Here is an 18714-nt window from a genome sequence, read left to right as displayed (position 1 = left end):
AATGCATTATTGCACCAGCACACAATACACACACACTCAAGGTAAAGAACTCCAAACTTGATTGCAGAAAATAGGACTTCAGCAACAGTGGTCAACGCCTGGAACGCTCTACCTGACTCTGTTGTAACATCTTCAAACCCGCATAATTTTAATCTTAAACTACCTACTGTTGACCTCACCCTATTCCTAAGAGGTCAGTGCACCAGCATGCCTAATGCCCTTGTCCTATTTGTACTCATTTCCTGTGTTTTTATTTATGTTTATTCCTATTCCTGTTATCTTGTACATGAGTGACATAATAAATATCGGTAACTAACTAACAAACTAAATAAGAGACTAGACTCCGTTTGTCAGAAATGGTGTAGGGTCTCCTGCTTGGGCAGGGGGTTGGACTAGAAGACCTCCAAGGTCCCTTCCAACTCTGTTAATCTGTTAAAATAAGGAAAGGGGAGGAATGAGCCCAGTAGTACATCCAGAGTTGGAAGGGACCTTGGAGGTCTTTTAGTCCAACCTCCTGCTCAGACAGCGAACCCTATTTCAGATAAATGATTGTCCAGTCTCTTCCAGTGTTGGGAGTGCCCACAACTTCTGGAGGCAAGTTGTTCCACTGGATTTTTATGCTAAACAAATTACAACCCCTTGGATTATTGTTAAACCAATTAATAGAAGAAAACACTAGATTTGAATGGGCCAGTGGTGCTCTCCAAAGGCTAAGTTGTCCTCCTCCTATGACGGGTTTTAATGGGGGGAGATGGAAAAAGAAGTCAGCTTCTAGTTAGAGTTGAATAGTTTATTTGTACATTACAAATTGTCCACAGAAATGGATGAAAATAGACTGTACATTGTTGGGTAAAAACAGAGATCCCTTCCATTACATACACCATAAATACATTTGATTTGAAAGCAAATCCATCATTGCTTGAAACCACCGTTGGCCCAACGTGAGTCCCTACCCAATGTATCCAGCTGATGATATCTCATTCAGGACGATTCTCCTTTATTGGGTGTATTAAGAGCCTTCATTCTGCGCCCAACCAAGGTTTGGAGTTTTGCTGAAAGGCAGCAATACACAAAGCGGTGGGGCTGAACCTCTATGGCAGACTGTAGATGTCCTTTGTAGCTTTAAATCCTGTTTAATCCCAAATACATTCAACCTGAAGCAGGCTGAAGGGAAGATCTTCTGGAACACACCACAAGCATCATTCAACAGTGAACGGTCACAAGAAAGTCAGTTACCTACATCGCTTTTCCATTCTCAGTTCAAATCAGGCTGTAACAACCAGTTCTTTGGGTAAGAGGGTGCTACTACTTCGTAGCTTTGGTTTCCCAGTTTTGCAAATTTATTTAGGAAATAAAAAGGCTCACCAAGAATAATATTGCCTGAGAGACAAAGCATCCTGCAGTTTTTCTGGAAACCGAGTCTATTAGAGGACTGCTTGGTTGGGGGAGTTGATACAGAAAAACTAGCCCAGTAAATTTTATGCAACAAATCTACCAAAACAGAAAAAAGCACCAAATCAGGCAGACAAGAATGATCAAATCTTTGGCCATTCTTTTGTAAATTGCTAACTTATCTCTTGCCTGACCTTTTTCGGTCCAGTTAAACTACAAGCCAGTTTAGTTTTTCACTTAATGGGTCAAAGAATCTTCAGCATAGAAACCCCCCCCCCCTATTTAACTATTGAGTTTTAAATAAATAATTTTAAATAAACTTTAAAAAAATAGTCTTCCCAAAGTACAGTGATGCTACATGAAACCATGACCAATGACCACAAGGAATTTCTAAATCGCAAAACCCACCCCTTGGAATGTACATATCTTACACTGATTTATTCTCATGATTTAAGATTTTTTTAAAAAAGGCTTTAAATCTGTGGATTGGGAATAATTCCAAAAATATATTGCAAAAGACAGAAATACAAATAAAACTTCAAAACGGCATTCATAAATAACCTTAGTGGCAATAATGTGCCACCAAATTGTATTAGCCAACATACGGTTAGGGAGGTGATATGAAAATGAACAACTTTTCCTCTTGCAAGAGAGAATTTTTTCCTGCAGTGATTTTTTTTTAGCAGCAAAATACCTTTTTCTTCCAAACTTCCAGCTTGTTCTATCCATCATCCTCTTTAGAGAACACATTTCTCTCTTGGCTCAATCTTTTCTCATGATTCCCTATTTCCTGATCCTCTTCTGGAGAGGAAGGGGGGGGGGGAGGAAGTAAAATCTGTTTCTGCATCCAGTTAATCCAGTCTTAGTTAAACACACCGTGATACACAGATTGCAACAATTATACATGCGTGCATATTTTCAGAGCTAAGCAGGGGGATCTCTGAGCTGTAGGCCACACTTGGAAGTCCAGAAATCATCCAGAGAAAAGGCAAGGATAAACCATTTCCATATACTTTTGAAGAGAAGTGACAGCCGAGTATCCACAGTGCACTCAAGGATCAAGCTTGACTTCAAGGACATAGACATTGACATGCATCAATTTAGTCTGGAGCCAAGGTGGCCTTTCCCAAATCATGCCACTGGTTTTAAGTATGTGTTTATAAATATTTTCTCTTGTTACTAAACCTAATAAAATTGATTAAAGATGCTGATGGTCAGCGTAAATGGCAGGAGGAGGTTAAACCTGGCCTGCTGAAATTTGTTATCTTGAGCAAATCATGGAAAAACTTAAAGTCAACCAATGTTCAACTTTTCCTTGTTTTGAAAGGAAAGAAGTCCAGTGTGTAATCGGTATTCTACTTTAGGTAACAGAATAATACTTACAGTAAATATAAGTGGCCTTTGTTATCCAGTTGGAAAATACAGACCAGACTCTGGCAACCATCACTCGTGGCACATTTTTGTCTATTTTGTGCATGCCTAAGGAGCAAATGGATTTTTGTACGTGCATAAAGTGCAGTATGTTTATTTTCCATATTTCTCATGCTGTCTGGTATTCACTGTTCTTTGGCTGGGCCAGACCTTGTTCAAATCACAAATCTACCTGTACAATTGATAGCTGCTGCAGATGCTAACATAAAGAGACTGAATTCCATTCTTCCTGGAAGCAATGGACCACTGCATTGGAAGGGCATAAAGTAAGCCTTCTGTAGAGGTTCTGTAAATAGGAGATGAATCAAAATAGCTGAGCAGAGTTCACCAAGAGCATTTCTTCACCTTCTCACTGACAGAATCACAGCAGCAGCTAAACACAATTATCTTGTGGCAATCCTCTTTTACATCAAAGAGGTTTCAACTACAGGCGTTGGATTTTTCCTTTATCTAGCAAGCAGAATCCCAGGTGGGACCATGATTTCTGTTTTTCTGTCATCAGATACAAGAAATCTGAATGATGCAAAGAGCTGGATGAAAGGAAGAAAACAAGGTGTAACAAGTAACACAGGCAGCATTGCAATTATTCCATGATCAAATGGATAAGAATCTAAGGCAGTTTTTAAAAAGTTGGCAACTGGTGTTGCTAATTCACAGCAAAACGAGATGCAAAGTACAACTTTTAAATTCTTCAGTACAGAATGCTTAAAAAAAAGGATCGAACACCAAGGGCCCCAAACAGCACAGCAATTTTAAGTTACAGTTAAAAGATAAGATTTTTTAAAATCAGGAAAACTATCTTTTTCAGCAGAACCACCTACAATGTTAAGAGAAACAAGAAATACAGATGCAGAGCAACATTTGCTCTGAACAGGATTCCAAATTCTCCTGAAATCTCACAGCTGAGAACAAAAGTGATTTTATTTAAAGGTAAGTTCCTGATGCTGCCATTAGTGCAAATTAAACTGTGTGAATGCACCATTGCCCTTTTCCATTCTCGCTCTGAAAAATAATAAAATGAAATATGTAACTGCTGCTGTATATTATTAACAGATTCAGTTTGGGAAGGAAGATTCAGAAAGTGGGATCAGAGAAACACCCTTTCAGTTCAATAATAGTGGGAAGAGGTGGAAATAATCAAAACACATTCTTGATTATTTAAAACTTTAAAAAATAATCTTAAAACAATAATACTCTCTATGGTTAGAGTATTATTGATAACGCCAGCCACCACTTTTGGAATAAAAATGAAATTAGAAATCTTTTTTTATTTCTGTGAACCCATACTAATATTAACTTGGGAGGGGAAGATGGTAAAGAGAAAATATTGTATCTTTAAGGCATTTTTTTTAAAAAATCTCTAACTTCATAGTTTTGGGAATGATGTCCACATCATAATTTGGACAGTTTACCCTAAAATTAACCGTGGGTTAAGTCATGGTAGAAAGCACATTATTATTCCTGTTTAGTAAAAGCACTTTCCGAAATGTTTAAATCATTTTAAAAAAATGTTTTCTAGCATTCTAATAGCCTGGGTGAACAAAATGCCTGATTTGGTAGCTTTTCTCAGAAATTCTGACATTTCTGCACATTTCTGATTTTTTACAAATCACTGCCTTCCATATTCACTGAACATGTAAAACAGGGGTTTTCCGTTATGAACATTGCACAGACTTTGCACCATTAGATCCCCATACATTCATCCAACAGGTAGCTTTCAAGAGCAGAGGCTCAACCATTCCTGCCAGGAACAAAAACGGGAGAAACACAACACACAAAAATTTGTTGCTACCTCTCAGACAAACACAGAGAGAAAGGAAGCCTAGCGAAATTTTACAGCAATAAGGACAATGATAAGGATAATAACTATGACAAACAAAATTAAAATGATGAGCATCTTCCGATTCTTCTTTTGATAATGCTCGGCCTGCAGATACAGAAAAGAGGACTTTAACACAGATTTTTCACCGGAGATAGCAGAAAATAAATTACTCTAAATAAGGAATAATGAGCAGAGAGCTACAGTAGTGACCTGGGAGAAACTAAGCAGAGATGATGACTACAATATGCACAAAAATGTGCTTTAACTTGGAAAAGACAGAAAAAAAATAAAGAATTGCCTTCATTCCCTATATGAGAGGGAGGGAAGCGAAAAAGTCTTTAGGCCCGTGATGGCGAACCTGTGGCATGCGTGCCAGAGGTGGCATGCAGAGCCCTCTCTGCTGACATGCCTGCTGTTGACCCAGGTCAGATCTCCGTGGTGTTTCTTTTGTGAGCTGCTGTTTCCCTGCAAACGACAAAACAGACGCTCACGAAAGAAAAAGATCTTACCTCTTGTCACGCTGCCAGTGTTGGGATGCCCTGCCTCCCACCAGCCAGCTGGTCTTTGGGTCTCTGCTGCGCATCTGTGCATGCCTGCACATACCCACACACATGCATCTTTCAGTTTGGGCATGCACATAGTTTGGGCACTCAGTGTGTAAAAGTTTCGCCATCCCTGCTTTAGGCTTTCAAGGTTATGTTACCACAGTTTCTATCTGTAAATATTCTATCTAATCAAACTGGTGAAGTCAGTTTTCTGGTATGGCCTGCCTGAAAGTCTTTTTAAAAAAAGCCCGATAGCATTTTCTCTTCACTCCTCTTATATCCCAAGGAGTAAGGACAGAAGCAATTTGAGTTTATTTCTAATGTTTCCTTTGTTTTCTGAACATTTCCTTTTTTGTTCTTCTTGTTGTTTTCTGGACTTTGTTTTGTGGACACTAGATTATCATTTTCATTTATTTTTCATTAGGTAAACTGTCATAGGAAGTTTGGTACAGAGCAGATTCTAAATACATCAGTGATGTTTCCCTTTCTGGCATAAAGTACATGCGGTGTAAGTCTTAGTAACTGTTTTATATCCCGCAAATAAGATAAGGAATTATCTTAATACTCATAGAACTCAACTCAAAGGTCAACTCAACCTTTACACCTAGTCTATTTTACAGTTCTGTGGATAAAAAGAAATGGGTAGACTACCCATGTACCAACTGCAAAGAAATTTGTGGGAGAACTGCACAGAGGAATAATCAGGAAAGCGTAATCACATTCCCATACAATCACTAAATGCTAGATATTAAGATATCTAGGATAGGAGCCATTTGTCGAATTTCCTTAATTTTAGTTAGCTGCCATTCGTGTCCTTTTAACTTCTAAAACTTTTAGAACTTTTAAGTTCTAAAAATAGAACTTCTATTGTTCTAAAACAATAGGTATGGAAAGAGACAACGTTATGTCTCATATGTCTGGAATTGTAATAACAAGCTCAACAGTATGAAATAGTGGCATTCAGAGCAAGACATCAAAAAAAACCATTATCTGCTTACTTTATGTAGTTGTTTCAATCCTTCTTCTGTTTTTATGCATGAGTGTTCAACATTGTAGTCAATCCTATCCAGTATGGTACCCTGAAGAAAAAATATGCATCAGTTCTGTAGGCTGCAATGCTGGTCTGTGATCATAATGAAGGTTGATTGATGGAAATGCAATATATATTAAGATAGGCTCAAGTTATAGGATGTTTTCTATTAATATAAATTGGCTAATGCTGGAAAACCAGCATATGAAAATAAAACATGTATAAAAATAAGTGGAATATTTGGTGAACCCTTCCTCTTCACCTCTAACAATGTATGTGTCTGTGCATGTATATTTACACACTCTCTCTCTCTTCAATATAGAAATATTGAATATTGTATATTTCAGTATAGAAACAGATTGAGGAATCAAAGGCAGATGTCTTCCTTCTTGTATGTACACATACAATATGACTAACAATCGCAATTATGCCCGAAATTTCTGTGGCTAAGTGAGATAGTTGTTAAATAATTTTTGCTCTATGTCACAACCTTTCTGATGATCCAAATGACTCCTTCCTACTCTAGTATTGATCTGTCTGTCTGTCTATCTAATTTATTGATCACCCATTTTATCACAAGGTAACTCTGGGCAGTTGTCAATATTTAAAAAGATAAACTTTTACAAAACCCAAATAATATAAAAAGATAAATACTCAACCCTAACTAAAAGATGGGGAGAGAGGGAATAGGACCAGCAGGGTGGGTGGTGGGAGTTGGGATCTGTTATTAGTCTGCCAGCCACCCCCAGTGTGAAGCTTCCCTATTGGAACCCCAAGCCGCCTGGCAAAGTCAGGTCTTTTCAGGTGTTGCTGAAGGTCAGGAGAGTCGGAGCCGACCTCAGTCCAAGTGGCAAGATGTTCCAGGGGCCAGGTGCAATGGCAGAGAAGGCTTTTCTCCTGGACCCCCACTAGCCAGAATACTTGGGCAATGGGGCCTGCAGGATGCCTCTTCTGCTGGCAATCAAAGTGGGATGAAGTCCTGCAAGTAGCCTGGACCTACGTCCTTGTTCAAGGTGATTAGCAACACCCGGAACTGCACCTGGAAGCAAACCAGCAGCCAGTGCAGCTCATGGAACAATGGTGTTACATGGGCCATTCTTGGGGCCCCCAAAACTGTCCACACTGCTACACTCTGCGCCTGCTATAGCCTCTAAACGCATAGGACTTCCATCAGTATGGTTTGCAAGTGTATTCACAGAGTTGGTACAAAGGTACAGACAAGATACTTTGCAAAACTCAGGATTTCTGACAATCCTGTTTGAATCATTCCTAATCAAGCAAACAGAAATATAAAGTAAAATGATTAATTTTAATTAGGTTAGGACTGTTTTAGAATCACCCTCAATTGGTAAGCCAAAGTAAAAGGATTAGCTCTAATAGACCATTTTTTCAATGATGCTACTTCAAAATGGTTAGGTCCAATCCACTTTATTTTTTAAATTATGTTTACATCCTGCTTTTCTTCAGGTGAACTCCAGGAAGACATATCATGTTCTAAAACAAGATCTTATAAGATGCAAATAGCATTGATATCAAAGAACCACTTACCTGTTCAACTACCATTGCTCCTAAATCCCTGAAAATTTCATTAAGATCAGTAATGGACTGTATGATTTGTCGAATTTCTCGTTCCCGCTCTTCCACCAACGTAGTGTTTTGTTCCACTAATACTAACTGATCATCTGTAAAACCCTTATGAAAATAAAAACAAAAATGTCAGACTAAATATCGTACCATTCAAAATGCATTAAAAAAAAACCCAAAAGGTTTTCAAACCAAACAGCTTCCCATTCAACTATAATATCCTATAATATCTTCCTGTATTTTCCCCCTCTGCAATCTCTTTAATCTTTCTCTTGAAAGTTCTCTTTTAAAAAGATAAGCACGATAATTGTGGCATAATTCTGAGCCCAGCTGCCCCCTTTGAGAGTTCCAATGAATCAGTTTATAACCAAGCGTCTAAAAATCCAGCAGCAACCCAATTTTTCCTAGCAACTAGCAGATATCCTAGGGACCATTTTTTTTTATCATCAGCAGGTAGTCAGCCTTAAGGCAGAGGATAATATGGGATTCTCAGCTTAATTCTAAAGCCCTCCTGCAAGAGTGATTTATCATTTCCCTTGCAGCCTGCTAGGCAATCAGAAATAGAGAAAAAAATATCAGAAAGGAAACGAGAGAGAGAGAGAGAGAGAGACAGAGAGAGAAAGAGAGAGAGAGAGAGAGAGAAAGGGGGTGGGTGGGTGTAGCAGTACTTTTGATTCTTTGGCATGCCAGCAAATAGCATGTAGTTTTCAAAAGTTTGTCTCTTTTGAGAAATGTGCATCTTAATACAAAAGAGACTCGCTCAACTTTAATTGATGCATGCAATCATTGCTTTCAAGTTTTTCATAGCAGGAAAATGAACACCAGACGCGTTGTACTTTTACATAAAAATAATCCAGTTGACAATTTGGTACCTACTCTGTCGTACAGTGTCATATCCTCCCCATCATCCATGAGAGAGACCGAGGTGTCAAAGAAATGTTTGGATCTTTCTTCTCGATTTTTCATGCCTATAAGAACAAGAAGATTATTGTCACTAAGAATTCTCAGCCACAGTGGGAAGGTGCCCTGTTCTAAAAGGCCGCAAATTGTCCATGGCTTACGTTTGAGATAGTCAGACTGCCCGTGCCTAAAGCTTGTGGAGAGGTCCTGCAGAGACTGAGCTAAAGAACACACAACGTTCTTCAGAAGCTGGCATTCTTGGTCCGTACAGCTTCGCGACTTGCTGTGCAAACCCTGGACTGCCCTGTGACACCTGTGAAATAGCTGGGGAAGAGAGAGAGAGAGAGAGAGAGAGAGAGAGAGAGAGAGAGAGAGAGAGAGAGAGAGAGAGAGAGAAGACAAATCGTTTTTATAGAGAAACAGGAGCAAGCATTCCTGGTTCAGTTAACAACAACTGTTCTGACCGAGGCTTCCCAAGAGCATGCAGCAAACTCCTTGTCCCGACAAAAAAACCCTTTTATTAATTTACTGTGAATTCTGCTCATTCACATCCAGCAAAGTCTTTTGATGGAAGCTTTACAGTCAGAGACCTTATCTGGCTTGGAGAGCTGACAGGCCAATATCTGGAAAACTTGGCAAGGAGTCTGAGAGAATCACAAACCAATTAAGCGAACTAATTGTCTCCTGCAAACTCTACTCCCCCTGTGCTCCTCTTTTATTTCCTCTGGGAGGGGCCATTCATCGTCCACCTGTATCTTTACTCCCAAGTCGACCCCTCTTCTTTAGCTGTTCCCTTCGTCTGGCAACTCTGTTCATGCTCACACTGGGAACAGGCTCCAGCTGTTTGTCTGCCTCACTGATGTCTGATTCTGAAGGCAGCTGATAATTGGTATACAGCTCTGGCCCCCTCTCTCCCTCCGACACAGAGCCTTCATCAGAGCTTTCCCCAGACTCTAGGACTGGCCCATGTTCCTCCCCAACCTCCTCACTGTCCGAATCTACTGCCAGCTCTGCTGGCCCCTGGTGGGCCACAACAACAAATGCCTAAGAAACTATTTATTTAAACTGAAATAAAGTTATCCTCTAGAGCTGTAGCTACATTCAAGTATGTCTTAAAAGCTTAATTGAATCTCACAGTAATTTCTTGTACTGAGTTTCTGGCGATTTACAGTGTGCGGAGAATAACTGTAGCCAACAGAAGGGGAGAATACATGTACCTCAGAGTTGAGAATATACATATAGCTTATCGCAGTAACTGAAGCTATTGGTAATATTTATTTCCTCAATAAAAAGTAAAAGGAGCTGTTGACCTTTATGAAAAAAAAAAACCAAAAATGAAATTCAGACTGAGGTATAATAAGGAACCTACGTAGAGTTAGTCAGGCTCTTTTGAAAGTTTCAAAATAGTGCAGGAAGCAGATTCCATTCAATAATCTTATCCTCAAAGGGAAGAATGGAGAGTGGATGACAATTGTCCAGAATCACAGGGTCCACCAATGGCCTCTTGAAGAGCTGGTATGCCATTACCTCTTTCAAAACCCGGGAAACAACTTCAAAGTCAAAGATCAACTCCCAGGAAGATTTGACCAATCAGGAGGGACCTGGATCTAGCAAACAGGTAGCTGAAGAATTCTGTCCATTTCCTCCTGTGTCACGGTCTCAATCTTGCCCCAGATAACTCTGCAAGACTCCAGTTATATTGAAAGGACCTGCCCACTGGATTTCAACTGGGAGGAGATCTGAGTGACTTTATCTGCCAGGAAGATACTGTAGCAAAGCTAATCTTCAATATAAGGGTTCAATATAAGTTGTTAGGTCTTATTTCTCCCCCCCCCTCCCGTAGAACATGAGCCATCTTGAACAGTGAGGGATCACACCAGCAAGCCAAAAAAGCAATAAGGAAGTTTGCTTTTTTCTTCTGTATCTTGCCATCTGGGGTAGAGTTCCCCTCCGTTTAATTCCTCTTTCCGTATTCCACTCTTTCCATTTTCAGAGACAAACCAATCACCATAAATATCAGCAAATTTAATTTCTTTAAATTCATTTTCCTCTTCGATTTTTAGGATTTTAACCACCACTTTTTCCACTTGATAAAACATCTCCAACTTCTTCATCATATTTTGCTGTTAGATGCTCTAAGTCTTCCAATTTCTTCTCTATCTTCTCATATGTGTTTGATAATTTCTGTATTTCTGAGAATATCTTGTGCAGACTTACAAGTTTCTTTCTACTGTTGAAATTGTGCCATTATCTCCAGCTAACAAACACTGCTGCTCTAGCTTGGAAGGTTGGTGATCAGGGGTGGGATTGAAAAGTTTTAGCAACTGATTCTCTGTTCGATTGCTGGGTGGGTGTGGCCATCGGGGGACGTGACCTCCGGAAACTTCTGGTAGGCCTGTTTTTTGCCCTCCCAGAGCCTCCACATGGGCCCTGCACTTACCCAGCATGATGAATGAGCCGTGTGGAGACTCCTGGGATGGGCGGGACGGGCAGGGCCAGCCGCTCCTTGCAACATATGCAAGTTAGCATCTGGTTCACCTGAATTGGGGCGAACTGGCTGAATCCTACCCCTGATATCCACTAAAATCAGATCATGCCACATTTGTCCCAAGTAAAAAATTCAGATGTAATGTGCAACCTCCAATTTGTGCTGGGCTGTCAATGACCCGGAATTAGTCCAGGGTTGCTCTGGAGTGACGAACTTCATGGCTTGAGAAATCCCAGACTCCTTGTCACATGGTGGGAAACTGAAATCCCTAAGGACAAGTGACCATGGTATCTCCAACACCAGCCCAGCAAAGGAGTCCAAGAAATCAGGTAGATTTAGTGTTAGAGGGTTTCTAACCAAATTCTATTATCTTTGCTGGCAGAGAGCGTTTGATTTCTTTCCAGGAAGGTCTTATTTTCAGGGAAACGGGGTATTTAAATTACCCGGATGTGCAGTTGCAACAGCTGAACAATGAAATCTATAAAATCTTAAGTACTGTTTTATTAAAATCAGGTGCCCATTGTTTAAAATGGTAATAACAATATTTTTTTCTATTACCATCAATCTACACAAATGCGTTTTGGTTGGAATTCTTAACTGCAGATGTTTAACACCTTTGCATTTTTCTTCTTAAAATTATTTTAAGTATAAATTATACTTAACATTATTTTAAGTGTTCATATATCAGTATAATATTGCCATTTTTAATGTTTCTGTTTGTTTAAGATATCAATTGACTTCTGACTGCTGGATTTTTCCCTTTATCCAAGGGGACATTCGGGCAACTTACTCACATATCTGCACTTGGTAAAGACCCAATTCTATTTTGAAAAGAGAAGCGCGGTGGCACCTGTGTAATTTCTTGAGTGGTTATTTCTATTGCGTGCTCTTCTTCGCTGCTATCATCCAAAGTTGGTCTGTTTAAATGCTTGTCATGCAGACTGGCAAGTTCTTTCATCTTCTGTTTTATCCTGGATATTTCATATTGAATCTTAAAACAAAATTTGAAAAAAAATAAGGGCAAAATTAGAAACTTAAGTGAAGAAAGCATTCCAGACAATAGTAAATTAAAAAAAACACACACATATATTTAAAAAAATACATATTGGCTTTTTATAGAAAAATGCTATTCCATTTCAGCCATATACACACAAGTGTGTGTGTGTGTGTGGGGGGGGAGCCAGCATATTTTGAGTTCAGATCACTTCCAAAATGGTTGATCTCTCACCGTCTTGACCAAGGAACTGAATTCCGTCAAAACTAGACCGATGAAATACAGATTGTTCTCGACTTACAACTATTCATTTAGTGACTATTTGAAGTTACAATGGTTGTCAACCCTGAAGTTGACCTGACTAAGGCCATTTTGAGACTTCAGAGCTGTCACATCAGGGAAGAGGGAGGGGGAAATAGAGATAGTTGAGGTGTTGTAGCCAAGACAAAATGCTTTCTCATGGGAACCAAGGATATTCCTGCAGGTGCTGGGAAGGAGGGAACTGGAGACACTTAGCAACAGGACAGCATCCTGATTGGACCACGTGACTCATTGTTTTGAGAAAGTGACAAACTTTCACCTTTAATCAGGTAAAAACCACGGGATATATTCTGAATCATTTTTCACCAGCTTGTGCCAATATGACATATCCAACAAATATATTCTTTTTTAAAAAAATATTTTTTTTAAATTTTCAAAACAAACACAACACATCCTTCTTTACATACTGTAGAAAGTGTATCAGTTGGTTACAAAAAGGCTTTTGTGCATCTCTTCCACAGTCAACAAACGTAATTCATATTAACTCAAGTATTTTAACTCAGATATTTATACATGTTACCAGTGGTGGGTTTCTACCGGATCGCACCGGATCGTGCGAACCGGTTGAAGAATGAACCCGGAAGTAATTTCCGGCCCCGCCCCCTTGGCGTTTTTTTTTGCATCGGGGCTGACTCCCCGCCGCCACTGCTGTTCCTTGTCTTCTGGCCCGTTTCCCAACTGGCCTTTCCTCGCTTGGAGGGCTTTGGAGGGAAGCTTCTGCAGAAGCCTGGGTGAGTGACAACAAGTTCCCGCCTTTACGAAGTCTCGGAGGCTGTAATTTTCTGAGCTGTGCGCGCGCGCCTGTTTTCCACGGCGTGGAGCAGCAGCGAGGCTCTGCGAGGCCGGCAATGACTCAGGATGCCATCCGGGAAGACGAGGAACGCGAGGGGGGACCGTTGACGGCCTCCGCAATCATCGCTCGCCTCGCAGAGCCTCGCTGCTGCTCCACGCCGTGGAAAACAGGCGCGCGCGCACAGCTCAGAAAATTACAGCCTCCGAGGCTCAGAACGCTTCGGAGGGAAGCTTCTGCATAAGCCCGGCCGAGTGACAACAAGTTCCCACCGTTACGAAGTCTCGGAGGCTGTAATTTTCTGAGCTGTGCGTGCGCGCCTGTTTTCCACGGCGTGGAGCAGCAGCGAGGTTCTGCGAGGCCGGCAATGACTCAGGATGCCATCCGGGGAGACGAGGAACGCGAGGGGGGACCGTTGACGGCCTCCGCAATCATCGCTCGCCTCGCAGAGCCTCGCTGCTGCTCCACGCCGTGGAAAACAGGCGCGCGCGCACAGCTCAGAAAATTACAGCCTCCGAGGCTCAGAACGCTTCGGAGGGAAGCTTCTGCAGAAGCCCGGGTGAGTGACAACAAGTTCCCGCCGTTACGAAGTCTCGGAGGCTGTAATTTTCTGAGCTGTGCGCGCGCGCCTGTTTTCCACGGCGTGGAGCAGCAACGAGGCTCTGCGAGGCGAGCGATGATTGCGGAGGCCGTCAACGGTCCCCCCCTCACGTTCCTCGTCTTCCCGGATGGCATTTGGAGTGATTGCCGGCCACACAAACCTCGCTGCTGCTCCACGCCGTGGAAAACAGGCGCGCGCGCACAGCTCAGAAAATTACAGCCTCCGAGGCTCAGAACGCTTCGGAGGGAAGCTTCTGCAGAAGCCCGGGTGAGTGACAACAAGTTCCCGCCGTTACGAAGTCTCGGAGGCTGTAATTTTCTGAGCTGTGCGCGCGCGCCTGTTTTCCACGGCGTGGAGCAGCAACGAGGCTCTGCGAGGCGAGCGATGATTGCGGAGGCCGTCAACGGTCCCCCCCTCACGTTCCTCGTCTTCCCGGATGGCATTTGGAGTGATTGCCGGCCACACAAACCTCGCTGCTGCTCCACGCCGTGGAAAACAGGCGCGCGCGCACAGCTCAGAAAATTACAGCCTCCGAGGCTCAGAACGCTTCGGAGGGAAGCTTCTGCAGAAGCCCGGGTGAGTGACAACAAGTTCCCGCCGTTACGAAGTCTCGGAGGCTGTAATTTTCTGAGCTGTGCGCGCGCGCCTGTTTTCCACGGCGTGGAGCAGCAACGAGGCTCTGCGAGGCGAGCGATGATTGCGGAGGCCGTCAACGGTCCCCCCCTCACGTTCCTCGTCTTCCCGGATGGCATTTGGAGTGATTGCCGGCCACACAAACCTCGCTGCTGCTCCACGCCGTGGAAAAAAAGCGGGCGCGCACAGCTCAGAAAATTACAGCCTCCGAGGCTTCGTAACGGTGGGAACTTGTTGTCACTCGGCCGGGCTTATGCAGAAGCTTCCCTCCAAAGCCCTCCAAGCGAGGAAAGGCCAGTTGGAAAAGGGGCTTTGCTCCTGCTCCGGGCTGGAGGCTTCCCTCCGAAGTCTTAGGATGTTCTGAAGAGCCCCCCAAGGAAAAACGCCGCTGCCAGGTAGTTAAAAGTACCTCTCTGATTCTGTCAGACTCTGTCAGTCTCTCTCTGCTTCCCTCTCTCACTCCCTCTCTGTTCCTCTCTCTCTCTGTCTGTCTGTCTCACTCACACACACACACTGTGGTCACCTTGTTGAGTGTTCCAATCACATTTGAAACACTCAACAACTGGCTTGCATTTATGGTATTTTGCAGCATTCTGCAGTCATAGGACCAAAATATATGGTTAAAAGCATATATTTTGGTCCTATGACTGCAGAATGCTGCAAAATACCATAAATGCAAGCCAGTTGTTGAGTGTTTCAAATGTGATTGGAACACTCAACAAGGTGACCACAGTGTGTGTGTGTGAGTGAGACAGACAGACAGACAGAGAGAGGGAGTGAGGGAGGGAATCAGAGAGACTGACAGACACACACACACACACACACACACAGAGACAGAGAGGGGGAGGGAGGGAGAGAAAGATAGAGAGAGGCACACAGAGTGAGTGATTAAGTGAATGAGTGAGAGACAGACACACCCACATACACAGAGTGACAGAGAGAGAGGAAGGGAGGGGAGAGAGACAGAGGGAGAGACAGAGACAGACACACACACACACACAGAGTGAGTGAGAGACAGACAGACACACACACACAGAGTGACAGAGATGGGGGAAGGAGGAGAGAGAGACAGAGATACAGAGAGAGAGACAGACAGATAGACACCCAGAGAAAATGACAGAGGGAGACAGAGAGGGAGAGAGGGAGAGAGAGAGAAAGAGCCAGAGAGAGAGAGAAAAAGAAAAAGAAAAAAAGAAAGTGGGAGAGAGAGATGAAAGAAAGAAAGAAAAAGAACTTATGACCACAATTGAGCCCAAAATTTTGGTTGCTAAGCAAGAGCATCGTTAAGTGAGTTTCACCACATTTTCCAAGTTAGCCATGCCCACCTGGTCACATGACTGCCAAGCCACTCCCACCAGGTCACATGGCCGGCAAGCCACTCCCACAAAGGAGGCCACACCCACAGAGTAGGTTCCAAAAAAATTTGAAACCCACCACTGCATGTTACCATCATCATACCTCCATTTTCATTTGACTATAATTGTTTAAACGTCCTTCATCATAAAATATACCAAGATTTAATACATAACCACATACTGGCATTTCATTTACTATTTCTAAAATCCTCCAATTACACTTAGTCCTTATGTCCTATTTCAGCTAAACATCCATAATATTTAATAACAAAGTTTTCTAATCCTCCTTTCCAAATCACTGTTTACAATTTACATCCAGTTTCCTTATGTTGTACCCATACCTATATATACATTGTTATCATTAACCCTCCTTTATTTAACTATATCCTGTATCATAACATTTTCCCCCTAATAATCAAGACTTAACTGTATCTAACTTAGTTCTTTTTTATTAACCTTTATATATAATCCAAAAGGATTTCTAATCTTCCTTTCATGGGTACCATTCAATATTCATATCCAATTATTACTTATCATAACACTACACATTGTATACATTATCATCATTATCAATTATTTGTTTAACTATATCTATTGTCACTAAATTTCACTAAGTTTAACTAGTTTTAAATTATACTCTTCCATCTATCAACCTGTATCTTTCCAGTAGCAAAACAGTCTCATATCTTCTGCCATTTGTGGTGTCAGTCCTCTAATCATCTCCTTAATCAACTTTGTATGGACTCCTCTTAGCAACTCCTTGCTAGTAAAATCTCTCATGTAATTTCGATGCCCTTTTTCTGTTTCCTTAATCAGCTTATATTTGATTGTCGGTAGTATTATCAATGATATTGCTAATAAAATTTCTCTCTTTAAATCCATACATTCTTTTGTTTTTTCTTCTTCTGTATCTTGCCATCTGGGGTAGAGTTCCCCTCCGTTTAATTCCTCTTTCCGTATTCCACTCTTTCCATTTTCAGAGACAAACCAATCACCATAAATATCAGCAAATTTAACTTCTTTATATTCATTTTCCTCTTCGATTTTTAGGATTTTAACCACTACTTTTCCACTTGATAAACATCTCCAACTTCTTCATCATATTTTGCTGTTAGATGCTCTAAGTCTTCCAACTTCTTCTCTATCCTCTCATATGTGTTTGATAATTTCTGTATTTCTGAGAATATCTTGTGCAGACTTACAAGTTTCTTTCTACTGTTGAAATTGTGCCATTATCTCCAGCTAACAAACACTGCTGCTCTAGCTTGGAGGTTAACAAGATTAAGCATAGATTCACAATGTTTTATTTTCACTTTTCTCTGGTTAAAGATATACTTCAAAGGGACATCTGTATGCTTTTCTTCTTATCACTCTCTATAAACAAGCAGTGTGACCTTGGAGTGCCAAGCCAGGATAATCAGTGAGAAAAGTAAGTGTGTTTTGTTTCCAATACACAAACCTCCAGCCTCCCAGTGTTATTGTTGCAATCTTCTTTGTTACTTTTTGTATCTTTTTTGTATTTCAAGTTAAAAAAAAAGTCCAATTCTTGAATGAGTTAGAACACCCACAGTAATGAAAAAGGAGAATTTTAGTCCATAGGTTACAAAGAATAATAAAAGAAAAAAAGAAGAAAACTTAATCCATTCGTTTTAAAAGGCTTGCATAAATTCCATCCATGAAGATAGCATTTAAAAAGTAAGATAACCCACTGTCCAAAACCATTCCAAACTTAATTCTGCCGCTTATTTCTTGGTTTTGGTTTTGCAAAATTTTTAGGAAGAAGGGTAATGGGTAAGGTTACAAATTATGACAGCTACATTATGCAGGAAATGGCACTCCTCTCGGTTCTCATAACTTTCACTTGTTAATACATTAGGTAATTACTACTTAACAATTTTTTGACAGCATATTTTTACCTTATATCTTCCAATAATTTCAATCTATTTTATATCCAACAGAAAAAAAATTCCCTGTATCAGCAATTGCATTATTTTTCTAACTCACTTTTGTGATCTAAGTTTTCTCGATGTTGCCTCTTCCCCCCCCCCCCCACCAGCAAGGCTCCGGCACCTCCCGTGTCTTGTGTGTCTTGTGTAGTGTCATCAGCTTTATCCAGGAGAGCTTTGTTTTTTTCCATGAAGGCCTCCACCTCCATAGTTGTATTAATTCTGATTCTACTGCCCTCCCAGAATACCAGCATGCCTTCTGGCAGCAGCCACCGGAACTAAACCCCTTTCTCGAATAGTTTCTTCGCTAAGAGCGAATATTTTTTTCTAACTTTCTTTGGGATTTGTTTCAGGATGACTATCTCTCTATCCTTGTATTTTAACATTTGCCCCCTTTGTGCACTCAGAATCTCATCTCTTGTAGTCTTTCTAAGAAATTTAATGTGAACCTCTCTTGGAACATTGTGTGTTCTAGCATAAGCTGAATTAACTCTATAGACCAGGTCAATATCCCATCCCAACTGCTGTCTGTCTTTTTTGATATATTCAGCGAGTAAGTTTGTCATAATCTCCCTCAAATCTTCATCATCAGTCTCAATTACATTTTGAAATCTAAGGAAAAAAGACATCCTTTCAAATTCCATTTTTATCTGATGGTTCTCAAGTCCTTGATTTCCTCTCTGGACCCCCCTCACCTCCCCCCTCATCTCAGCCGTCCCCTCCTCCAAAAGTTCCAGTCTCTGTGAGTTTTGAGCCGTTCAGTTTTGGTTCTCTCTGAGCTGTTCATTCATTTCTTTCAGTTGGTTTTTTAAGTCCTCCTGCCCCTTTAAGAGCTTTTGAAGCAACTGGTGAGTTAGGTCCTCCTCAGGGGCTTTGGGTTGT

The 18714-nt window shown here is 41.3% G+C and overlaps 1 protein-coding gene across 3 annotated transcripts in view; it reads right to left on the bottom strand.

The window, feature by feature from the left end:
- Positions 1–769: 769 nt before the first annotated feature.
- The window catches only part of STX16 (syntaxin 16), a 28718-nt gene continuing 10773 nt past the window's right edge, over positions 770–18714 (bottom strand). For all 3 annotated transcript variants that reach the window (XM_081948391.1, XM_081948392.1, XM_081948393.1), the window contains exons 3-8: positions 12043–12183; positions 8866–9028; positions 8681–8772; positions 7769–7912; positions 6189–6269; positions 770–4750 (exon numbers count right to left, since the gene is read on the bottom strand). In XM_081948391.1, coding sequence (XP_081804517.1) covers positions 4646–4750; positions 6189–6269; positions 7769–7912; positions 8681–8772; positions 8866–9028; positions 12043–12183 — 726 coding nt within the window. In that variant the 3' untranslated portion in view covers positions 770–4645. The remainder of the gene's footprint in view (positions 4751–6188; positions 6270–7768; positions 7913–8680; positions 8773–8865; positions 9029–12042; positions 12184–18714) is intronic.

Source organism: Natrix helvetica, assembly GCF_964273705.1.
Source record: "Natrix helvetica genome assembly, chromosome: 3".
NCBI classification, from domain to species: Eukaryota; Metazoa; Chordata; class Lepidosauria; order Squamata; family Natricidae; genus Natrix; species Natrix helvetica.
This window is presented reverse-complemented; position numbering and strand designations above follow the sequence as displayed.